Source organism: Haliotis rufescens, unplaced genomic scaffold (assembly GCF_023055435.1).
Source record: "Haliotis rufescens isolate VD_foot unplaced genomic scaffold, xgHalRufe1.0.p SCAF_15, whole genome shotgun sequence".
NCBI classification, from domain to species: domain Eukaryota; kingdom Metazoa; phylum Mollusca; class Gastropoda; order Lepetellida; family Haliotidae; genus Haliotis; species Haliotis rufescens.
The window spans coordinates 7,925,409-7,943,417 of NW_025963835.1; the positions used below are offsets into that span (position 1 = coordinate 7,925,409).

Here is an 18,009-nt window from a genome sequence, read left to right on the forward strand (position 1 = left end):
CTCAGGCTACTCCGAAAATGTCACAAAAAGAAAGAACCTTGCCAACCATCACGTTACAACTCGTACACCCCAAAGCCGTGATAGAGCTTACGACACTAACCTCATATTTGTGAGAGAGAACGACCAGCCAGCTGTGTATCAACTTCTACCCCATACAACTTAGCGTGGTCTTCTGTAGAGGAGTGAGTGAGTGAGTTGCAGTGCCGCTCTTAGACAGGTCTTACACGTTCACCACTTTGGTGAAACCAACGAGTAGGATGTGGTGCTGAGAAATATAGAAACATGATCAAAGGGAATTTTGGATTCGAAACCACGATCATAGGTTTCTGGCACGCCTAAGAGAAGCAACTCTGCACACTGAATTTTGGCACCTTAGGCGACTGGGCAACAGTAGTTTTGTAGATAAATGCAGGGAGGACAAAGACCGTGGCAGGCCTGTAGATAGTACGTGTTTACTGCACAGGTCAGGAGATAAGATGGTCAGTATATAACGCTGGTCAAGTGGACATGACAGCCGGAATGGCTATAGTAGGCTCGCGGCAGATTAAGGAGGGAAACACCGCTTAGATGCATGTCGGATAAGCCATAATAAACATATAACCTAGCCCGACCGCGTCTGGTGGTATGTCTCGTGTAAATAACCCTGGACAGCAGTGTCAGAGGGGAGGGGCTTCATATCAGCAGACAGTCAGTGCGTGACGGGAGATATAACCACTTCATAAATGTCTCTTTGACAGTCGTAATATGCTTCCATCTGTTTCATCGGCTGTCTGTTAGGACGATTCATTACTCGAGTCAAATTCCTTTATGCCATGTACGATGTCAGCCGCAACAGCTAGGGAAGATACTCCAGCCACTGTTTAACATTATTCCTGGAACATGTGCTTTAGAGATAATCATGCAGATAATAATTATGTATGAATGCACAACTCGGAGGTACAATTACATAATATTTCACGTGTAGTGATGTACGATTACTGAAACCTGGCAAAAATGTACCTCTCCTTCCCGGGCGCGTGAAAGTAGGCTCTGCAGGGTTACACGACCTGGCAACGGCAGGTGCGCGCTCGGGTGAGGCAGTCCGACTTCAGCACATTAGGTGCTAACTAGGGAGGGGGGAGCTGTTTTTATTTATAAAGTGTGCTTTCCTAGTATTACTCGCTCAGTCTTCGCGATCCATGATGACTTCCTGATAAATGGGAGTTGCAACTGTTTTAGATGTAACGCGTGATTTCACCGATAACTATTACATCTGAACCACTCTTTAATAGTTTTTTCACCGCCGATTATACGATATGATCAGTTGAACACTTGTCAGTAGAACAGAGCGCAGTTGATGACTCTGACGAGAAGGGTTTAATCTCGCACAGCACAAAATGATTGATGTGTGGTAACTTAGCTGGAATTGATTCTCAACTCCTGTGAGCGTTATCACACCGGTAATGACGTCATCACAACAATTTGGTACGTTTCTATCAAAAACTAATTATTTCTCCTTAACCGGTCAATCCATCGTACACATCCGTACATTCGGTATCGGAATGTCGGAACATTAACTACAAGTAGAAACACAGACAAAATGAATCCCATTGAAATATCACTAGCGACAGTGTTGAACTGTACATGTACTACTCCATTCAACCGCCCATGTGATCAACGTGGTTTCCATGTCTAGCGTGGAAAGGAGAGTGACAGAAGAGCCAGAAATGTATGATGCCCCCACGTCTGGGTGCCACGATTAATCGCTGCATTACGAGGTTATAAAGTCCGATGACTACATCCATGACAAAGTTGAAATAATCACACCATCAATAATGTAATAAATGTACTGAAGATTACTTATACCCAACACCACTAGTAAGTGCTTTGCTATCAATTTTATCAAAACCGCGCCTAGTTTAACGACCCCCTAGCAATCTACAGAAAAAGCCTTCAGCATTATGTCGACTAAAGCCAAGAAATGTCCACTTGGACGAGATACTGTTGCACGAGTTAATGTGGCCGGTGAAATCAAGGGTTAGGTCCAAAGTGACCTGTTTGTGTAGGAAACGTTCTGTGTTTCCATAATATGAAAACACGGTGCTCCCTAAACAGAACTGTTGAGCTCAGGGACCAACATCCCAGTTGTAGCAAACATTTAAGATAACAAATGACTACTGGAGGCGTCACGGCCCCAAGACTTTGAAAACCAAGAAAACGACAAAACATGGTTCTCCCCTAGTCACAATATTGAAGTATTAGCCAGCAACAATTTTCATGAAAACTATGTGGATCTACTAAGCGGTTAAGGTTGTAGCACGAGCTCACAACATGCTGGTACTATCGCCAACTCCTACAGGCTGTCGAGATCTGACGACACATCAACAAATATTTTTACACCTGCTTAAAACTTGGAGATTCTTGGTGTTGTTGTAAAACATATTATCCCCTATTAACCAGTTTTACCTCGCGCACCTTACCGCAACAAATACTTGTATTTTGATTGTCGGAAAACATCTCCGAGTTTACCAAGGTCGTGATCTGCTTTCAGCAAGTTAGAGTTGTTTCCCTTGGCCGTCATCCAACACAACCAGAATGTTGCCGCCAGGGGAGTCGGCGTGTAGACTGGTGCGCGCCGCGTGTGACGCCCTTGAGTGTGCGAGTATCTGATGCTACAATGTTTTCACCATATGTAGAACTTATTTCACTAAGTGTCATTATTGCTCGCTATGGTTCGAGTGCATACCCACGCTGCGCCAGTGGTCTTGTTAAAGCAAAAGTACGCAGAACACCTTGACGAGATCTACAGAACTCCTAGTATCAGGGTACAACTACTGGTACACACTAACCCGCTCTGTGTTGTCGCCTTCTGGTGCAACTCTCATCATCGGTTTTATTTCGAGTTTGTTTTGCAACCGCTGTAACGTTCATACATGCTGACACTCCATCTATCAAGTTAGACGACGAAAAGTATTACAGCCTCGATAGCCGTTCCAAATGGTATTTACGTCCTAGATTCTGTTACTTGTATTGAGTCTCGTGATGACGAATATTTCCTTGAAATCGACACAGTTTACGTTTCCACGGTGTTCCAGTGTCAATATTTCAGGCGTCTAGGTGCGTTTCCACAGTGTCTCAGCATCTATGTATCAGAAGTCTAGCTACGTTAACAGTGTACATATGTCTCATATTTCTTAATAATTCGTTTACGTTCGGATTTTGAGCATATTCCGAAAAACCAATATATATTCATATGGATCTATTTGTAGTCACTATCACAGTTATGAGAAATTAGCCCGTTACACGGTTAGACGGACGGACGGGCAGGGCAAGAACAACGCCCTGAGTTAGCTTTAAGTTCAGGTGAGCTAAAAACTCACACATACAAAACAATTACACATTTGCAGTTTGATCTTCCACCCGACCAAGGCCCATATATATGTGCGAAGGAGGTACAGTCGGTATTTAGCACGCTGTATATCCGATTCACAGGAGCATTGCATATGGTTATCGTGAAGCGGTACATAGATAAGTGGCTCCTTGGTTATCCCGGGACAAACGATATTGCGAGTAAATCGTGCTGACAAGAAGCTCGTGCAGGAGGTCTTCAGATTGGTTGCAATATATATTAGATCATGCAACAAAACCACCTGGGGAAATAACGCTGAACACACACTATTCCCATACAGCGACATATTAAGCTTGTGTATTAAATATACTGTATCTCCACACGAGGGAACACATCCATACCGTCGCCATCATCACCATCGTCTGTGCTGAGTTAGCGTTCATCACCAACTGTGACAGTATTCTTCCCGGAGTCGGGCAATTCAACTTCAGACAAGGACTGAGACAGAGCAGATCTCGTCTTCCTTCGAGGACATAACGCTTAGTTTCCTTGAATGTTATCTCGACTAAAACAAATTCAGTTAATCTTAGTGTGATAAATGATTAATCTGTTGTTTTTGTTGTTGTCATTGTTAATCCTAGCGTTCGGTGTGATCAGTGCTCTTGTAGTGTTACTCAAACAACTACAGGGGATCTAATCAGCAGAAGATAATTGCAGTTTCTTTTATAAACCTCTCATAACTATTTGTTGTTTCAGATCTGTTGCATTCATCCAAACAATAACTGTGTCTTACTTATCCTCTACTCAACGTAAAGAAAGAAAATACTTCGTTTTTAGTTTCTATCAAATTGCACATTACTAGCACTGTGTACCCGGCGATCAATAAATCACGCTGGTGTGGGGAAGGATCCATTACCGACAAAGGGAGGCAAGTATAGGAGTGTAGGCGAACTATCACACCACATCACCATGTCTGTAGGCGAAGTAGACATAACGGAATGTTAGAACCGAGGATCTGTCGAGGCATGTTGGAGTGAGTGTTGTTTTAAACCGCAATCAGTGTACATTATTTCAGCCGCCTCAACAACCAGTCAAATCGCATATTTTGACCATTTCAGTAGACTGGTACATGAAGCCCCGCGCGAAGTGGACTACGTGGTCACCAGGGCAGGAAGGTCACAGGGCCATCTTCAAGGACAGTTGAACTTGGTAGCAGAATTAGGATATTTTTTTCAAATGAATTTTCATTGTGGTAGTACTTTAATTTCCCTTCGATGTGACTGCATACACAACACAGCGTACTTAACCAGCCATAGTACAACTTCCGACCGGGCCTCACCACAGCTATGTAGCCATCCGCATCAACTTCCGGTAATTAAACCAATATACAAATATTCAATGCAATAAGAACTACTTTTCAAGGGATTATTGCGCGGGTGGGAGAAGAGGGAGAAGAGTCTGTTTAAAACAATTCTGATCAAACGTTTTCGGCTGTAATATTTCAAAAGGCATCTCAAAGATGTATGGCTATGTTGAACTCCTAAGTTACCTGGGATTTTCGGACTGACGTCGCTGACATAACTAATGCGTCCTTGTTTAAACACTCCAAACCTCCTGGAGATAACATTTTACATTGACTTTAATGCGATAAGATGCGGAAGATATATGAATGAATATTCTCAAGCCATCACGCTAGTAGCGTAGTCGTGATTCATACCCTTGTAAATACTGGACAAATTATGTGGCAGCATTTGTGTCACAACGACATGTACCATATGAATATACTCCATGAAACAGCTAGTGAGACGTCTCGGGCAGACACGTGTGTTTACGCAGTTCCGACCAAAATCTTGTCGGCGCCATGCACCCGTCTGCTGGCCAGCTAAGTGTCGTGATCGACTGGCGGTCATGACGGGGCTTCCTGTTCGCGTGTGTCAACAGTGAGTTTATGCCCCGTCACAGCCATCTAATATCTCCGAGAGAGTGTATTAAATACAAATGGTTCGGGCATAACTGAGTTGGCGACCTGGAATGTTAATTTTGCTTGAACTGGATAAATTCAACTTTAAGTTTTGGAAGTCGCGTTGTCCATTTATCAAATCCCACCTTTTGACCGGACGGAATCTCATCTGCACTGGCAGGACTGGGAGACAAACTCAAATGCACAGAGCTCCCTTCCAACGCAAAAATTCTTCTGACAAGATGGACACCAGGTCAACGTGGAATCAGACATCTATATCAACGCGCCACAAGGCTTATCTTTTATACGTGAAAGACGTCTGTCGACACGGGTGGGGTGGAGGTTGGGGGTTTCGTGGGGAGGCGTCTACCTGTACGTGCGGTGGCTGGAGGGATGGTGTTGGGGCAGCTGTCTGTCCCGTCTGTTTGGTGGGAGGGGAATGTAATTATGTTTAACTCCAACGCAATGGTGAAAGAGGAAGAGAGGTGGCAGAAACCACAACTCGCGGTAACCTTATCCTACATTGATTACGTAGCAGTGAGTAGCAGGTACAAACCCATTCATTAACTCCGACAAGTCCTCAATAAGGTTAACGACCATCAACGAGGGTTGTATCTGGAGTCGGAGGAACCATGTGAGTGAGTGAGGGCATCATTTGTAGACAGAAGGTGTTATTTTCTCCATTATTGTGTTGGCCTCGAGTTACCAGCTAAAGATGGTGTCTATTCGAATATTTCATATAGTGGGAAACTTCAAAACAATTACACGAAACGCTTATTTTGAAAAATCAAATGAAATACGGAAATATACACACCATATGTACAATGCAACAACACCTATAACTATGTGTGTCACTGCGGTAACCGCATCACGTGCATAACTAATATTGTGTACGGGAATATATCTGATTGTATTCGCAGCAGATACACATTTGGAGTCAAAAGCGCACATGCTAATAGGTCGCAGGCAGGATGTGCGTGGAAGCACTAAGTATAATAACATGACATGATACCTCTAGGAATGGCTTTGTTCACTGATTCTGTCCTGTTCCTTTTCTTACTACGATGCCTTCTTTTTGTAATGTTCTCCAATTTCTCAAGTCTTTCATCAATTTCGCCCATCCATGTTTCGATTTTATCGTCACATAATTCTCTAGCTGTCCCTAGCGATGTAATCCTCTTGTCCACACTGGACATAAACCTCACTATGTTCATCAGCCAGTCATCTATAACCTTGTTACTTAACCCCCTTGAGCTCTTCTGCCTCCGAGACATTTTATACTGCAACATATCCTTGGCCAATTGGGTGGTTACATTTTTCATCTCCCGTCTTAATAAGTCCGTCTCGGAACGGAAGTCCGACCTGAGAATGTCCACTTCACTTTTGAATGTCCGAAACTGTCCCTTGTGTGCTGCAAGTTCTCCAGCAGACAGGATTACAGCAAGGATGTATACTACACCCGCCATCATTTGAGCTTGATGCGTGAATAACGAAACACTGACTCTACTGGTGATTGTGTGACCAGCGTGTTGGAACTAAAGACCTCTTGCCATTCGCAGGGGTCATTTCCTGATAACTCTTGTATGAGATGGTAACCTAACACTCGACATTAACTCTACACATGCTGGTAGAACAATGGACATTTAATTATTAACGCACGTTGATGATTATAGCCTGAGATCTGGAATCAGTGTGTGTAATGAAACCACGTGTTCTCCAGGCTGGAGAAGCCTGAAAGTGTCCGGGATGGAGCTGCTGTTGTTGGACACTGTTGAAGTCGTTAATGACGGGGAGGGTGGTTAACGTCCAGCATCATTAAGGTTATGGTGAACTTAAAATATCGCAACCCATTTAGGTGACCGGGCAAAAGATGGCTGATAACAGGCAAGGTTACCTGACCCGAAGTAGGTCAGGTTGGTATAAGTGTTGTATGTATAACAAAAAGACAATTACAATAAAATAACTGACACCACAGATCACATGTGCATATATGGCCTCTAAATGATGCCACGGCGATGGCTACGCCCGCCAGGAAGGAGTTAAGATATCACTAAACTTGTATCAAATGGCACTAGTACTTTATGTTTAATGAATGCCTCTCGTCAACATGGAGTTTAGGGTATAGTGTCCAACATACTGTAACATACTGTTTTCAGTCAGTAGTGAGTCATAAGATCCAGCAGCCAGCACACACACGCTCCCGCCGCCCACCGCCACATCCTCCCAAACGACACGGCATCCCCAGGGTCCCCCTCAAACCAACCCCCACTTCCCAGCCAACCCCACCTCCTCCCCGTACCTACTACAACTGAGACGGCCCGGTGGTGGCTGACTCTAATGGTGTATACTTAAAAAGCAATATTGTCAATGTTTGAAGGATGATGTTTACAGATAAGATCGCTGTTACCTTAAACTTAGACCCACCAAACTAACAAACTGCCATACCGCCGTCTTATCGTCCAATGCGTGTCTATTCTGGAACTTCTCACAGGGTGCTCGTCAGCATTTTTGAAACATATTTCGGGATCGCTGGGGGATGATATTAATTTCTTCGGGGGTCAGGGTAATTATGTGACCCCGGGCAGGGTGTCGACAGAGGGGGTCCAGGCGACTGTCGAGATGAGCTGTGCCCACGCACTGACGGCCACTGTGTGTCGTGACACCGATCTGGCCTCCCCACTGACCTGTGCGTCGTGTAGCATACATCAATAACCAGTCACAGCAGCCATCATCTGCAACCTCCTACCTTCCTATCCGCCTTCACCAATACATCGGCATGACTATGTGCTAAACGTTGTTGTTCAATGACCTGCTAGCCTAGATCACGGCCGCTGGTAAATAACAAACTCTGGCCACAGCAAACCATGCAGTTACTGAAAGAGACCGCTTTATATGGCCAATGTCTTGACCTAACACTTAACGATGTGAACAAATGCCGACATGTCTTCTACCCGTAGGATACTGAGGTGCAGGGAAAGGTGTGTCATCTCGGAGTGAGTTGGCCACTGAGCCAAACTGCTTCCCCGTAATTATTGTAAGTGTCCGTTCGTAAAAAAATGCCCCTCAGCTAGCCTGCAGTGGTAACAAAGCTATAGCATATAGCCATGAAAATAGAACCAGAGCCAGAGTAGTTACGTTCCTCTGCAGGCGTCCTTCGAATGAGTGTATTAACAATTATGTAGCCTAAGTCATAGAACCACGGAACCAAACCGAGTTGTTGACTTTGTTGGACTTTGTTTCACTGGGGATACCAGCTCAAGTAGGCCTTGAGAATCAAGTGGGCAAGGATGTGCTGGTGGAAAGTGACTAACAGACGCGCTCTCGTCACTCACACACACACAGACAAGTCAAATTAGCATCCCTTTTCTAATTAATCTGCCTGTTATGTTGAAGTAACATTGTACAGATTACTACAGGCTGTGGTGGTTGGAGGTGAAGACAGACGCAACTGTGTCACTGGTACACAAGTATTGTGTCAGTGATGTAGTAACACCATACAGAATACTTCAGGCTGTGGTGGTTGGAGGTGAAGACATTACATACCGCTGTGTTACTGGTACACGAGTGATGGGCCAGTGATGTTGTAGTAACACTTGCGGGTTGTCATGGGTCGTATCGGTGATAACAAAATGGGTGTACGCATCCTACACAACGCATGTGTTTGTCTCATTTGTTCTATAACACACACTACAACCAAAAGACGTTATTCCCTCAGGTATTTGAGAGTTGGTCGAACATGCTGCAATCATTACGCGGTTGAAATGACGTTGTAGGTAGTAACCGAAGCGTCTTCCACATTTTGCGGCTCACTGCAAGTCCTCAGTTAACTCAGAAACAAACATGAAGTCAGTTGTAATCAACAGAGTGCCCACCAGCCCGGGGCTCCCCCTTCTGGACGCCCACGTGGCGACGTCTCTACATCCTCATCCTCCTGTCCAGGTGGCGCCCGGTGTCAGTACCACAACTCTTGCCTTTCCTGTGGAAGAGCATCATTCCCAACCACTGTGTTTCCTCACTTCCCTGCACCGGAAATGACGTAATCAACGATGTAGGACAGGCTGGCGGTGCATGAGTGCACGGCTAAACCTCGGGAGCGCGGGATGTAATGTGCTACACTCCCCCGATGGTGCAGACACTTATCTCCCCACTCCAATTAACATACATTGCTTTTCTAAATAGCACTTTCCCAAGAAATGATTACCAGGTTGTGACTGGTGCTTGCTGAGAGAATGACATCTCAAACGTGGGTAAGGATATACATACACAGTTGACAAGTAACGTGGAGATACTGTTCAACATGCTTGTTAATAAACTTTAGTAGTGCTAGTGCGGTTTAAATGCAAACTATGATGCCGATGGTCGTGGGTTCGAATCCCAAATTCATCCCGTTCATGATCCTCGATAAACGTCAAATAAACCCTTGGTTACTGACATGTAACATATGAGAAATAAAGTAGCGTTGAGACCCCAACTTAAACACGTATTCGTTAGAGCAGTAACAAGACGTATCTTATTCTTGTTGCTTAACGCCACACCCGGCAATATGCCAGCTATATGACGGCGGTATGTCAATAATCGAGTCTGGACCAGATATTTCAGTGACTGACATCGTGAGCATCGATCAACGCAACTGGGATACGATGACATACGTCAATCAAATCAGCGAGCCTGACAACCCGATCCCGTAAGTCGCCTCTTACGACAAGCATGGGTTGCTGAAGATCCATTCAAACCCGAAGCTTCACAGGTTGCATACTGTTTCCAACGCAGTGAATTTAAATGGCAGTCTACGCACAATCCCCGCCAAGGCGGATGTAGACACGGGCACTGACGTGACAGCACCCGGTGAGTTGGTGCACGACGTGTTACAGGGTATATACATGAGTGACAGCACCCGGTGATTTGGTGCACGGCGTGTTACAGGGTATATACATGAGTGACAGCACCCGGTGATTTGGTGCACGGCGTGTTACAGGGTATATACATGAGTGACAGCACCCGGTGATTTGGTGCACGGCGTGTTACAGGGTATATACATGACTGACAGCACCCGGTGATTTGGTGCACGGCGTGTTACAGGGTATATACATGAGTGACAGCACCCGATGAGTTGGTGCACGGCGTGTTACAGGGTATATACATGAGTGACAGCACCCGGTGAGTTGGTGCACGGCGTGTTACAGGGTATACACATGAGTGACAGCACCCGGTGATTTGGTGCACGGCGTGTTACAGGGTATACACATGAGTGACATCACCCGGTGATTTGGTGCACGGCGTGTTACAGGGTATATACATGAGTGACAGCACCCGGTGAGTTGGTGCACGGCGTGTTACAGGGTATATACATGAGTGACAGCACCCGGTGATTTGGTGCACGGCGTGTTACAGGGTATATACATGAGTGACAGCACCCGGTGAGTTGGTGCACGGCGTGTTACAGGGTATATACATGAGTGACAGCACCCGGTGAGTTGGTGCACGGCGTGTTACAGGGTATATACATGAGTGACAGCACCCGATGAGTTGGTGCACGGCGTGTTACAGGGTATATACATGAGTGACAGCACCCGGTGATTTGGTGCACGGCGTGTTACAGGGTATATACATGAGTGACAGCACCCGGTGATTTGGTGCACGGCGTGTTACAGGGTATATACATGAGTGACAGCACCCGGTGATTTGGTGCACGGCGTGTTACAGGGTATATACATGAGTGACAGCACCCGGTGATTTGGTGCACGGCGTGTTACAGGGTATATATATGAGTGACAGCACCCGGTGAGTTGGTGCACGGCGTGTTACAGGGTATATACATGAGTGACAGCACCCGATGAGTTGGTGCAAGGCGTGTTACAGGGTATATACATGAGTGACAGCACCCGATGAGTTGGTGCAAGGCGTGTTACAGGGTATATACATGAGTGACAGCACCCGGTGAGTTGGTGCACGGCGTGTTACAGGGTATATACATGAGTGACAGCACCTGATGAGTTGGTGCAAGGCGTGTTACAGGGTATATACATGAGTGACAGCACCCGATGAGTTGGTGCACGGCGTGTTACAGGGTATATACATGAGTGACAGCACCCGATGAGTTGGTGCACGGCGTGTTACAGGGTATATACATGAGTGACAGCACCCGATGAGTTGGTGCACGGCGTGTTACAGGGTATACACATGAGTGACAGCACCCGATGAGTCAGTACCCTGGAGTGTTACTTGTCTTCATTACATTTGTTTCAAACTGTTAACAGGTCTCCAGCATAAAATGCTTGTCATAAGAAGCGACGAACAGATCGTTGGTCAGGTTCGCTGAGTGCGGCGTTAAACAACAAACAAACATATGTAGCCATCAACCATCAATCGTGTGGATGTAGTTCTCTACCAATACCTGTGTAGATGTAGCTAACTTTCATTACTTGTATAGATATAGCTAGCTTTCATTACTTGTATAAGTATAGCTAGCTATCATTACTTGTATAGGTATAGCTAACTTTCATTACTTGTATAGGTATAGCTAGCTATCATTACTTGTATAGGCATAGCTAGCTATCATTACTTGTATAGGTATAGCTAGCTATCATTTCTTGTATAGGTATAGCTAGCTATCATTACCTATGTATATGTAGTTATCTATTATTACTTGTAGAGAGGGCAGCCGTCTGACCAGTGAAGATTCGGGTAGAGAAAAGGTCTTCAGCAACCAATGCTTGTCGTAAGAGGCGACTAACGAGATCGGGGAGTCAGGCTCGCTGACTTGGTTGATGCACGTCATGAATATCCCAATTGTGTAGATCGATGCTCATGATGTCAATCACTGGATTGTCTGGTCCAGACTTGATTATTTACAGAACGACGTCATATAGCTGGAATATTGCTGAGTGTGGCTCACAACCACAAACAAACAAAACGAAGTTTATATCTGTCAATTAAGCAGATACCCTTGTCAACCGCTTTACTCGCTGGATCCAGTCATAATCATCAACACCCATATAGGCTCCCAAGTAGCTAGTTTCCTTTATAAACATCTAACTATTACAAACAGCAAATTTAGACACGAAATGTACTCAGAATTTGTATTAGAATTAACTGCACATTTTAATGAAAGTGAGTTGGGTTCAACACCGATTTAAACACTATTCAAGTTGTATGACGGCAAAATTTCGGTAAAGGTCACCATTCTCTCTTCAGAAGACACGAACATACTAAGTCAATGATTAGCCCACAACAGCATCACCCAAACTGGGGTAATCTCGCCTTTGTTTAGATTCGGCCACTTTCCCCCGGAAATATGACGTTTTGACAACAAATACCAGGAAGAGATCAACATTTAACACCGTCGAGGAAATGCCTCCGAACTTGTCGCAGGTGTGGACGCGAAATTTTTTCAAATATTTGCAAAAGTCGAAAAACGCGGATTTCTTAAGAAATCACTGACCGTGTTACAGAGGTTTTAAGGAATGTTTGGTTGTGAGGTCCTGGGGGAGATTATCATGTTCGTGCCAATTGGCAGAGGTAATAGTTAAAGAAAACGGACGACTTTGGAAGAGCAGTGTGACACTTTTCTTTCAGTTAGTTTACACACGGTCCGACAACCTTGGCCATCACGGGTGAGCTTATTCAGTTTCTCTGCTTACACACCCTCAGTTAAGACCGACATTGGTCTCCCTCTCAGACCGTCAGGTAAGACCGACATTGGTCTCCCTCTCAGACCGTCAGGTAAGACCGACATTGGTCTCCTATCAGACCCTCAGGTAAGACCGACATTGGTCTCCCTCTCAGACCCTCAGGTAAGACCGACATTGGTCTCCCTCTCAGACCGTCAGGTAAGACCGACATTGGTCTCCTATCAGACCCTCAGGTAAGACCGACACTGGTCTCCCTCTCAGACCCTCAGTTAAGACCGACATTGGTCTTCCTCTCAGACCCTCAGGTAAGACCGACATTGGTCTACTATCAGACCCTCAGGTAAGACCGACATTGATCTCCTATCAGACCCTCGGGTAAGACCGACATTGGTCTCCCTCTCAGACCCTCAGGTAAGACTGACATTGGTCTCCTATCAGACCCTCAGGTAAAACCGACATTGGTCTCCTATCAGACCCTCAGGTAAGACCGACATTGGTCTCCTATCAGACCCTCAGGTAAAACCGACATTGGTCTCCTTCTCAGACCGTCAGGTAAGACCGACATTGGTCTCCTATCAGACCCTCAGGTAAGACCGACATTGATCTCCTATCAGACCCTCAGGTAAGACCGACATTGGTCTCCCTCTCAGACCCTCAGCTAAGACCGACATTGGTCTCCTATCAGACCCTCAGGTAAGACCGTTATTGGTCTCCTATCAGACCGTCAGGTAAGACCGACATTGGTCTCCTATCAGACCGTCAGGTAAGACCGACATTGGTCTCCTATCAGACCCTCAGGTAAGACCGTTATTGGTCTCCTATCAGACCCTCAGGTAAAACCGACATTGGTCTCCTTCTCAGACCCTCAATAACAAAGCCTGGTACAATATCGCCCTGCGGGGTACCCCGTTTAATGGTCGATTTAAGTCTTTCCTTATCCCGTATTATGTAGCCAGTGTTAGTGTTTACATCTCCAGATGTAGCACTGTACTCACACATCGAACTATGCCGCTATGTGAAATCTATAGTAAACCGCGTGTACTCACGTCTCGGGTAGGACGGCTCCGGTGATGGTGACTCGTGGGGACTTGTGGAGGAAGTGGTCATCTCCAGACTGCCCCTAGCCATCATCATTCTTTCAAGTCGGTCCACCACGCCGGTCAAGTTGGCCACATACCCGTTCAGCTGGTTAAAGTGTTCGTTCAGAGACTCCGTGTCCTGGTTCTGCGAGTTGACCTGCTCTGTAACGAACTGGAGGTTGTGGCTCATTGTTTGCAACGCTTCCTTGGTGAAGTGGACATCTTCGTTGAGTTTCAACCACCTCCTGTTCTGCTTGGATATGGAACTGGAGTTGTCTTTGTCACTGATTGCAGAAAGAAAATATTTTTCTTCGAGTTTTTGCATTTTTCTCTCAATCATTTTGTCAACATCTTTGAGAAACCTCTGCATACATTTACACCTTCCCCGTTTTTTCTTGGGTTCTTTTGCAGCGAAAACTGTCAAACACAAACACGCCACAAAGAGGCCCAGGAGCAACCCACTCGACTTCATCTTGATCTCCTTGTAAAGGGTAATCTCCTTGTCAGTTGGAAAGTGTGAGTGGTCACGCGCCACACAGGTTACGCACGGCAATAATCCCAAAGTGCTGCTGATATTCGCCGACTTGACATGAACACCACGGGGTCAGCACACACCCGTGTATACCACCTCACTGATAAAACTGTCACAGAAATTCATGAAAGCAGAGACATTGTAATTTCCATGGGTGGACCACCCGAAAAACGTGTCGTTTCTAAACACTAAATACCTGGACAAATAATCCACAGTAATCCGACAGTGACCTGACCTCGTCTCTTTTAATCCGCATTAATCCTTATAATAATCCTGGAAACGATGCTATCTCTTAATCCGTGCCTCCGGTTTTCCTATTCTCACATCTTCTTTCCTCCGTGACCTGTGGACAAACAGATAACAGTTATATAAAGGGAATAGCAAAAGTCAGAACACATGTTTCATTCTGGCATAATAGTGACAGAACATTAACGTTTAAACATATACTCGCGCTCGTTCCCTTTGACACGCGTTACGAAAATCGTGTGTGATGGAACACAGAGTCTGTCCACCGTCAACTGATGAACTGCTCGGGACATGCTACCCGCAGGTGGAGGGTCTCGGCTGGGGATCATTACATTCACGTCCAAGGTACAACATGCGACTAACTCATCCGTCCTACTATCGCTAGTTTCATCGCATCTACTTGACAATCTCTACACAGTAGCAGTGCCCACACATACAATTACAACACAAATACATCTACGTTAATGAAGTTATTATTCCGATCTATGGAACACAGCCAGGCGAGGGTGATACAAGGCCAGGGCATGTTAAGGTATTTGCAGTATTGAATCTACCTATTGTGACAGCGGTTGCCGTGGACTGTAGCCGTGAATGCTCTAGACCCGCCGGCCAGGTGACCGCTAGTGAGTCGCATTTCATCTGTCTGCTTGTCTTTACCAGTGTGAAATATACACCCCCCCTGGCGCGAGTTACGCGGTACAGGCCCGGCCATAAAGACTTGTCACAACGTCGAGCCATAGTCATAAAAACGCCGTGATTAAGAATTGACAAGCTTTGAAATGAACAAGCAATTTATGAAATCAACATCAATCTTTATTGGACAAACACAAGCATACCAGTGGATATTTACGACCTCAGACAAACACTGGCTGAAAACAGTTGGTCAATGACAAGAGCGGTATATTGACACGCCGCTTCATCCTCACCCCCGACTAAACAACGAGGGTTTATTAACGTAAATAAATGTTATTGTCAAAGGGGATTGCCGCATGTTTTATGGAGAGCCGTCCAACATTCAGGAGACCTATAACATTCTCTCCCCATTTCAGAACTTCATATTTCGATTTAGTATCATTAATACCTTCACTTACCCTTAGACTTTATCAACCGTTCCTTTAAATCACGACCAGGACGAATGAAGTTTGAGATCAAACGTTTTAGTTAAGAAAATGAAAATGTGATCGTGAAATTGAAATTCCGCCGCGATCCATGAGACTACATCAATATCCATATGCATACCTAAACTTGGATCTGGTTTTTTTCATAAATCAATACCTTTAATCAGTGTCTTAAGATTTTTTCACAGAAGGTCGACCACGTTTTGTATGGAAACATGTATAATATATTACCCTAATCGTGTAAGATGGAATTACATGGTTTGCGATGAGGGCGCAGATTAGGTTTATACTTTAACTGTAATTTTTACAAACTCATCCATATTATCAGAAAACAACGACAATTAGGGTGTATTATCCTAATTACCCCGTGGGTTGCTAACATTAACTGTCTAATTAGGGCACAATTGTCTACTTCTTGGGGAGTCGCGCCATCTGACACGACAGTAATTACACAGGGCGGGTGGCAGGGAGGTCTGGCAGGGCACTCGGAGGTTTCCAACTTGTACCCTGCAACATCTGAGACGCCACCAGTCCCTCTGATGTATGGTGGCTGCAGATGTTTATTGCTGGACAGTGCCCTGGAACTGGTTGAAGTCCTAATGTGCAACACGTGTCAGAGTGGGGCGAGGCTATCTGGCGGATGACAGTGATGGACCTGAAAAGGAAGCGAGGTGGGGTTGGCCCAGCAGGTCAGATCGGGTGAGGTGAGATACACGGGATGGTGGTCGTGTGTGTGTGTGTGGTGATACACGGGGTGGGGGGTAACGTGTGTGTGTGTGTGTGGTGTATAAAATATGTAATATTGATTATTTTGTTTTTGTATGTGTCTACAGAAATGTAGATTATGTTTGTCTGTATATATGTATATATAAATCATAATGTCTTGTCTTTTAAAATTGCATCTGTCCCGTAATGGAACGTTTCTGCAATAAATATTATCTTATCTTATCTTATCTTACATGCGGTGGGGGTCATGTGTGTGTGGTGATACACGGGGTAGAGGTCGTGTGTGTGTGGTGATACATAGGGTGGGGGGTCGTGAGTGTGTGGTGATACACGGGGTGGGGGTCATGTGTGTGGTGATACACGGGCCGGGGGTCGTGTGTGTGTGTGGTGATACACGGGGTGGGGGTCGTGTGTGTGTGTGGTGATACACGGGGTGGGGGTCATGTGTGTGGTGATACACGGGGTGGGGGTCGTGTGTGTGTGTGGTGATACACGGGGTGGGGGTCGTGAGTGTGTGTGGTGATACACGGGGTGGGGGTCATGTGTGTGGTGATACACGGGGTGGGGGTCGTGTGTGTGTGTGGTGATACACGGGGTGGGGGTCGTGTGTGTGTGTGGTGATACACGGGGTGGGGGTCGTGTGTGTGTGTGGTGATACACGGGGTGGGGGTCGTGTGTGTGTGTGGTGATACACGGGGTGGGGGTCGTGTGTGTGTGTGGTGATACACGGGGTGGGGGTCATGTGTGTGGTGATACACGGGGTGGGGGTCATGTGTGTGTGTGTGTGGTGATACACGGGGTGGGGGTCATGTGTGTGGTGATACACGGGGTGGGGGTCGTGTGTGTGTGTGGTGATACACGGGGTGGGGGTCATGTGTGTGGTGATACACGGGGTGGGGGTCGTGTGTGTGTGTGGTGATACACGGGGTGGGGGTCGTGTGTGTGTGTGGTGATACACGGGGTGGGGGTCGTGTGTGTGTGTGTGGTGATACACGGGGTGGGGGTCGTTTGTGTGTGTGGTGATACACGGGTTGGGGGTCGTGTGTGTGTGTGGTGATACACGGGTTGTGGGTCGTGTGTGTGTGTGTGGTAATACACGGGGTAGAGGTCGTGTGTGTGTGTGTGGTGATACACGGGGTGGGGGTCGTGTGTGTGGTGATACACGGGGTGGGGGTCGTGTGTGTGTGTGTGGTGCTACACGGGACGGGGGTCGTTTGTGTGTGTGGTGATACACGGGTTGGGGGTCGTGTGTGTGTGTGGTGATACACGGGTTGGGGGTCGTGTGTGTGTGTGGTGATTCATGGGACGGGGGTCGTTTGTGTGTGTGGTGATACACGGGACGGGGGTCGTTTGTGTGTGTGGTGATACACGGGGTGGGGGTCGTTTGTG

General features: G+C 46.1%; 1 protein-coding gene across 2 annotated transcripts in view; it reads right to left on the reverse strand.

Moving 5' to 3' along the window:
- Positions 1-18,009, reverse strand: part of LOC124119288 (fibrinogen-like protein A) — an 82,739-nt gene that overhangs the window by 42,207 nt on the left and 22,523 nt on the right. The window contains exon 2 of one of the 2 annotated variants that reach the window (XM_046481749.2): positions 13,966-14,873. In XM_046481749.2, the coding sequence (XP_046337705.1) occupies positions 13,966-14,470 (505 nt within the window). In that variant the 5' untranslated portion in view covers positions 14,471-14,873. Of the gene's footprint in view, positions 1-6,300; positions 6,817-13,965; positions 14,874-18,009 lie in introns of those variants that run through there. The other variant, XM_046481750.2, reaches the window with a different exon arrangement.